Source organism: Rattus rattus, chromosome 2 (assembly GCF_011064425.1).
Source record: "Rattus rattus isolate New Zealand chromosome 2, Rrattus_CSIRO_v1, whole genome shotgun sequence".
Taxonomy (NCBI): Eukaryota; Metazoa; Chordata; class Mammalia; order Rodentia; family Muridae; genus Rattus; species Rattus rattus.
In genome coordinates this window covers 29,700,646-29,708,562 of record NC_046155.1, presented here as the reverse complement: position 1 = coordinate 29,708,562, position 7,917 = coordinate 29,700,646, and the positions used below count along the sequence as shown (strand labels likewise).

The following is a 7,917-nucleotide window of genomic DNA, read 5'->3' as shown; positions in this document are numbered from 1 at the left end:
AAAGGGTGGGGGCTTGTGGAACACTTGGTTAGCATGAGAGGCCGTATGCTCGTCCTTATACTGCCCCCACCACCAGAGTTAGATGAACTCAGCAGCACCCATGTAAGACATCTGAAAACACCACTGCTGCTTATTATGGTAACACTGCTTTAATAACTGAATAGTCACACTAGAAATTGACTAGATACAGAAGAATTGCTGGCTCTTGTCCCTAATGGAATGGGACAGAAGAAATTTCAGCTTAGTTTTTGTTTTTTTTGCTGCACGGCATCTACTTACATAGGAAACTTTATTCTCTATTTTAAAATTCAGAACAAGGTGGTGATTTGATACAATGACTTAAATAAAAGTAGCACCAGAAGGACCAGGTACCAATAGCAACATATTTCACCCATTCAGGGATTTTATTATATAAAATTATTGCACTTCTAATGTAGAAAGGAAATAACAGTAATTACTAAATTCAATAATTTTAACTAGGTGGTGAAATTTGAAATAATTTCAAAATAATTCTGAGGTTTCCTCTAAAGGTACTGCCTAAGAGGATGCAGTCTATCTCTTTAGTTTAGAAGGCAGGAACAAAGGGCTGAATTCCATTTCTAAGCAACATCTGCATTATAAGAGAGGCTGTTTTACACGGTGGTACGAATTTGGTCCACTTCAAATACATTGTTGTTATAAAAATAAACAAGATTTTATAAAAAATAACATTGCATTCCTTGTTCAAATTGCACAGTACAAATAAGCTATCTAAATTAATACTGTTATTAATAATTAGAATTACATGTGGTAGGTATGTGTTTAGTCTGAAGCAACTGAATATGTAGTTCTGCTTTCATAATGTATGAAAACTAAAATTTAAGTCACATCTAGAAATACATAAAATATTTTTAAACTTTATAATAAAGAATTTACAAACTAATTTTTAGTAGCTGATAATACAGGATCCCACAGTCTATTTACATAAAAGCCCATTTTATTCAATTTACAAAAGCAATAAATAAGAAACTACATTAATTTGCACAAAACCTGTTCCCCTCATGATCAGTGGGATGACTACTACTTTACAGCTGGGCCAACAAACCTGTCTTCCTCTATGATGACTGCTCATTTTGGAAAGAAGAAAATCTTGTCTTTATTCCAAGAGTGAGTATAGTCATGCAGAATCCAGCGTAAACCTCACAGATTATAATACACACCTTAAAAATATGGACAGTGCCTTTGAGTATATGTACATGAATATTCACAAAAAGATACAGTTCTTTGATACAAAAATTTAGTGGTGTCAGCATAATTGATAAGAACCCCTCCCCCTCTGCCCACACTGATCTAGAAGGAATTAAGCTTGCTAAAACAGGCACATTAAGTCACAGGTAACTGGCTTCCATCAACCCAGGACTGCTGGTGAACAACGTACCAAAGTCACAAGGTGTCTGTCCACTGAGCCTTCCTTACAAGCGCAGGATTCGAAGGACCAAGTAAGGGTCCGGCTGACTCCACACCACACGGAAGCAGACAGTCGCTCAGGCACCTGACGAGCTGCAGCAAGCGCCTTAGCACTCATTTAAAGAAAGGTAACCCACCCACAGGACAAAACCAGTCAGACACGCTGAACCAGAAAATACATAAGCCATATAAGTGAAAAAATAAGCTCACTTGGGGCAAAGTAATCCCTACACTAACGATCCGTTATGAATAATTCCTACAATTACAAACTGAAGAAAATCAAATATTACATGTGCATGTGCGTCTATATACTGCTTATTACTTTCTACTGCAGCTTAAAAAGAGGCTTTGATACCACACTTCTTTTTTTAAATGGAGTCAAAGAGATTTAGAGGAAGAATTCATTAAATTATAACACTTTATGACAGAGTTCCGACCCAAGCTCTTTTACCTGTTCCACCACTCAGCAGGTCACACGTGCTCTGGTGCACGCCGCTGTGACTAATACTGCCTGCTCTGAAGTTGCTCACAGCTGTCAGGACACACAACAGTCATAAGCCCCATCCTGAAATGGCTCCTCTTCATCTGCTTGTGTCGTGTCCTCTTCTTTCCGGCTGACCATGCTGTTGTTACTCCCAGTCTCACTCTGAGGGATGCTCCCATGGCTGGAAGAGCCCCTGCTCTCCTCTGCCCGGGGGCTGGTCTGTTCAGGAGTCTTACCCACTGTTATTGGCTGGAAGGTGTCAGGCTGGACCAACTCTTCTGTTATCTCACTGAGCTTCTGCAGTTGTGGCTTAATGATGTTTAAAAATGGCTTATATCCAGGGCTGAGTAAAGGGGAAAAATCAGCTGTCATCTGCTGTAATTCAACACTTGAGAGAGGGGCTCGGGAGATACTGTTAGTCAATAAAGGGTCTGCTGTGCAGGTGTGTGGCCTTGAGCTCAATCCCTAGGACCCACATAAGAAGCCAGTGTGTGGTGCTGACAAGGCACAGAGAGGATTCTGGAGGCATGCAGGACAGGCAGTCAGCCTAGCCAAACCCGTGAGCCCCAGGTCCCAGTGAGAGACCCTGTCTTAACAACCAGGTGAATTCCACTCCTGTGGAATGACACCCGAAGCCAACTTTGGTCTTTTGAACATGTGCACAAGACAAATGCAAAGTATCCACATGCACAACTTGATTACTGTACAATAAGAAACAAGGAGCAATACTCTAAGGGATCATTGGAAAGTATCTCACTTAAATACATTTGGCAATTAAGGAAAACTGGATCTAAGGGAGGTAAAGAGCTTTAAATCCATACATGACTGCTGACAAAGACAGACCTCTCAACTCCCACCCACTACTTCTAATTTGTAAATGCTAGTAATTGTCATGGAGTCTTGAGATTGACATAGACTACATAACCTGTCGTTCACATAGACTTAACTACCAATTTAAGTTCCAGCCTCATGATCACTTGCACGGCATAAATCTTAGGCCAGCATTACGCCCTCACATTATAAAGTAACCCACACTATAAGCTATTCCAGGGCCCATTCACTGACTGGTTAAAGGAAAACTACTTTAAAACATAAAAATGAAAGCATGTTTTAGTTCCACAAATTTAAAAATGTCCAAAATGAGTGAATTTTGCTTTTTTGGGAAAGGCGTCATAGATAGCTCAGGAGGACCTTAGCTGCTGTTTAGATTAGGCTTACCTCAAACTAACAGAGACCTGCCTGCTTCTGCCAAGGGCTGGGGTTTAAGGGATGTGCTAGCATACCTTATAGTTATAATGTGAAAAGGCCGTCTTTCACCAAAGGATACCATGCTTATGGAAGCCAGCACTCACCAGTCTGTAGAGGCCCATCGGTCTACAGCGTGCAACCCTGCTTTTATGTTCTGTAACATCTCTCCATCCATCTCTGAAGACTGAGCAATCCCAAGAATCTGACTGACCACTGAGGATTCTCTGAGGATCAGGCCGATGACAACACACCAGTCCAGACAGCCTGCCTCCATGAAAATGTGCAGCAGATAACTAGACATAGAGAGCAACACAGTGATCTGTAGGAACCACGGCTGCTGACGGGCAAAAGGGCAGCATACTCAGAAGGGACCTACTGCTCTGTGTTTTCAAACTCGGGGACACTCACCGCAGCTGAACTTGAGATTTGTGGGGCCCTTTGCTTGCCAGCTCCATGGAGATGTGCTCCAGCTCAGACTGAGTCAAGCTGAGAGTGGAGAAGTTTTCGTCCACCATTGTCCAGTCTCCATCCACCATGGAGCTGCTTTCAGTCAAGTCTGTAGCTGAGCCGATGCTGCACTCATCCCCTGATGGAGAAGTGCAGAAGTTACGAGAAAGCTTCTCATTGCACAGATAAGCAGTTTCCCCTTCATTATAAATATTAATTATTTTTAAAACACTAGCTTCTTTTTAAGATTTCAAAGTAAAAAATTCACTCTACTGCTAAAATATCCACTACATGAATAACAGATTTTAAGAGCTAGCAGACCATTAAAAAAATGATGTGCCTTAAAATGGGAAAAATTCTAATTTTACAATTAAAAGTAACAGCAGTTAGAAGCCTTCCACGTGACAGAAGCTTCACCCAGCAGTGATGATGAAATGACAGCCCAATATTAAGTAAAGGCCTGGCCAATAAGAAAGCTGGAAGAAAGATATTCATCTGGACTTGTAATGCAAATCTGTAGTCTCAACCACTTGTGGCTGGACCAGGAGGACCTCAAGTCCCAGGCCAGCCTGGGAAATGGAGGGCACGCTTGCTTAGCATTCAGGAGGGCCTGGGTTCAAGCCCCAGTATTGGCTCCCCATCCTCCAGCAAAACAAAAACAGTAACAACCCCAACCCCAAATGCAGCCCAACCACTGTCAGAGACTTAGTGTTTTATAGCCCGAGAGCAACACAAATGGCTTTAAAACCTCTTTCATTTGTAGTTTAACCGTAACAGCAGAATTAGTATACTGTTCTTATAAATGGTCACATAAATATTCCAGGTTTTGAAAGCCAAGAGGTAAAATGAAGGGCATTATATATAACATAGAATTCTTTCATAAACTTTATTAATGAAATAAAAACTAGTGATAGAAACATGATAAATAAGATATGACAAAAGTCTACTTACTCTAAAATTAGAATTCCTTATAACATTTTAATGTTAGCTGGATTTCAAAGATAGTATTTCCTTATCAAAATTGATTGCAAAGGGCCAGCAAACAGCTCAGAGAGTAAAGGCGCTGCTGCCAAGCCTGACAGACAACCAGAGTTTGATCTTGGAAACTCACAAAAAGATGGGAGGTGAGCCCTAATCACACTAAGTCGTCCTCTGACTTTCACATGTGTATTCTTCCGCACACATCACAGACACACAGACATAGTAAATAAACATTTTAAAACTTGATTGCAAAGATTTATTTAGTGTTTACCTGTATTTCAAATATCTAAAATAAATAAAATAAATATGACTGGGCTTACCAGTCAAAGCCAATCTGTCCTTATTTACCTATGGAGGCAGATATTTAATGGCTAATTATTGAGGAAAGAGTGATGCTGTACTATGCTATGGGACATAATCATTTCCCAAAACAAAAGTCAAGAAGAGCCACAACGTGTCCCTTTACTAGGTATGTACCTCTATTAGATAATGGTGAGAGGAAAGCATCTTGCATCTGGGGTCCAGGAGGTGAGGCTATGTCTGCGTCACGATGGGTGGGGCCAATGCTGCTGAGCCAGCTCTGACTGCGTTGGATGGTAGAGATGCCGGCATCCATCTCAGGGGTAAGGAAAGGGTCAGCTGACTGAGGCTTCAACAGCTGCTCTCCCACTGCAGGTAAGTCCAGAGGTAAACCAGGTGGTTCATGGTGCTCTCGCTTATTCTCAGCACTATCTGCTCAAAGCCAACTGTCGCTCTACACTGTTTCTTTTATCCAAAACTAGGGATGTGAAATTCCAGAAGAGACTCTCAGAGCCTCCCCTAGTCTCTTACTGTAACCAGGCCACACTATTCTCTTGATCTGAGTAACTTGCTTTGACTCTTAAGATGACCTAAAGTTCCCAAACACCATAATAAAAAGGTTTTGTTTAAACAACTGGAAATCTTTATTAAAATATCTGAATTTTTTTCTCAGTTTGACTCTGTCTTCCCTGAGTTTAGTGTCAAGTGTCAAGTGATTGTTATCACCCTGGGTGAATTCTGTCAGGTAAGTCATAGCTTATTTAAGACGCCTGACTAACTCATTCTAAATTCTTGGCCACAGTAAGGGAAATGTGGGAGCTTCTACACTCAGTTCTCAACCTGTGTATAATTTCATAATAATTAGATTTCTAAGTTAAACTTAGAGCCCAAAAGACTTAATAGTTTCTACTTCATTTATACGTTTGGCCAAATGGGAGATACTCTAACTGATGTACAAAAAGTTGGCTTTCATCTGCTTAAATTTGTAATGAAAAGAGTTCCTTGAATGTCAACCAGTGATAACATGTCTAAATATCTAAATAAATAATTTTTGTAAAAACGTCTGAAGTCCACATTACCTGCTCGACATTTCCCATTTTTGAAAGGGGAACTAATGGAAGAGGCTGGGATAATGGGAAGAGGCCACAGGAAATCCTTGTGCAGTCTCTTCAGGGCTACTACAAAGTTGTCCACACGGGCGGCTCGAGTGCGTTCTTTGCAAAGCCAACTGATGAGTTCAAAGCCTAGCTGGGCTGCAAAGCAGCCCAGGTCCTTCAGGCGCACGTCTTCTAGGAGACGCCGAGCGTGTCGCCACAGCATCATGTCGATGTACATGTTCTCCGCACAGTCGCTGTCTTTGCTCCACCTGCAGGAACAAGAAGCCAGAGGTGACCGCAGCAAAGTGACCGCACGGAGAGCTGTACCTTCAGGCAGCATGGATGAAGCTGAGAAGGAGGCAAGACATTTGTTATCTAATTGTGTTTGACTTGGAAGAAAAGGCGTCAGGGCTTTTCCTTATCACAATCTCTTACACCTGCGGGACACCTAACTCCACCCACACCCCTTTAACTCTTGAAACAGGGTCTCTCTATGTAGTCCTGGAGTTCACTACATAGACCAGGCTAGCCTCAAACTCAGATACCCTTCTGCTCTGCCTCCCAGGTGCTGGATTAAAGGAATACACCACCATGCCAGGCACACAGGTAATCTCTTAAGACCAATTTGTAGAATTGAATATGGACGACATAAGAATCAGTAGGAGACAAAAGAAGCCAGAGAGGAAGAAGTGGTGTGTACCTGAAGTGGGAAGAAGAGAGAACAAACAAATGCATTTGTGACACCAATGAAAGAGGGCAAGATGAGATCCTCTCTACTTGCACTTTATAGATCTATGAAAAAAAACTTCATAAAATCAATGACGAGTACATACAGTCTATCATCTCTAATCGATATGAGCAAACGTGTAACCAGTAGGAACCGAGTAGCGGCTCTAAGTGAGAAGCAGGCCACCATGGAACAGGAGAGCCTGGCATCAGAAGCAGGACTTCTCAGATCTGGTCTCACTCCGCCTTCCATCGGCTGTGTGAACAAAATCAGTGTTTTTCCGAGCCTGTTTCTCACTTCCACAATGAGGAATGACCCTACAGAGTTGTCAGGATTAAGACCTAGAAATGCAAATTCTCCACAGAGTGGGTAGCACACAGTGAGCTCTTGGTAGGGTATTGACCACTATTTAACTTCAGACTGTGGCTCGAAATTGTTGATACTTCTCCTATGGCTATATTTTATTGGTGATTTTTGTTTGTGTGTTTGTGTATTTGTATCGAGGAAGAGTGTTAATGACTGTGACAGGAGAAAAAAGAAAATACAATAAAACATGTTAACTCTTGGTATGCTATATATTGCAGTAAAAATACAAATACATAAAAACAACAAACAAACAGGAAACAAACAAAACCAAATCAAAATAACCCAAAACACTTAGGGAAGAGAAAATACAAGAGCCAAGAACAGGTAACAGCAGAAGCAATACAGGAGTTTCCTCGCAAACCAGAGGCAATTCCAATGGTCTGTCGAGACCACTGAGTTTGCGTGTCACACGCCAGAGACAATTTCCATTTATGGCAGAAGTAGTCCTTGGTCTTCAAAACGTACCTTCCATTCAGCTCCCCCATTATCTAAGGTTTTATTTGAGTCCCCGGTTGTACTGGCTGGTTTTGTGTGTCATCTTGACGTAAGCTGGAGTTATCACAGAGAAAGGAGCCTCCCTTGAGATCCAGCTCTAAGGCATTTTCTCAACTAGTGATCAAGGGTGGGCGGGCCCAGCCCATTGTGGAAGCAAGCCAGTGAGTAATCTCTCTCCATGGCCTCTCCACCAGCTCCTGCTTCAGTTCCAGTCCTGACTTCCTTTGGTGGTGAACAGCAATGTGGAAGTGTAAGCTGAATAAACCCTTTCCTCCCTAACTTGCTTCTTGGTCATGATGTTTGTGCAGGAATAGAAACCCTAAGAC

At 41.8% G+C, this 7,917-nt stretch overlaps 1 protein-coding gene across 2 annotated transcripts in view; it reads right to left on the bottom strand.

The window, feature by feature from the left end:
* Positions 1–369: 369 nt before the first annotated feature.
* Ric1 (RIC1 homolog, RAB6A GEF complex partner 1) overlaps positions 370–7,917 on the bottom strand; it is a 90,749-nt gene continuing 83,201 nt past the window's right edge. Inside the window, exons 22-26 of one of the 2 annotated variants that reach the window (XM_032891780.1) lie at positions 5,986–6,272; positions 5,084–5,275; positions 3,587–3,764; positions 3,283–3,471; positions 370–2,273 (exon numbers count right to left, since the gene is read on the bottom strand). In XM_032891780.1, the coding sequence (XP_032747671.1) occupies positions 1,982–2,273; positions 3,283–3,471; positions 3,587–3,764; positions 5,084–5,275; positions 5,986–6,272 (1,138 nt within the window). In that variant the 3' untranslated portion in view covers positions 370–1,981. Of the gene's footprint in view, positions 2,274–3,282; positions 3,472–3,586; positions 3,765–4,264; positions 5,276–5,985; positions 6,273–7,917 lie in introns of those variants that run through there. The other variant, XM_032891779.1, reaches the window with a different exon arrangement.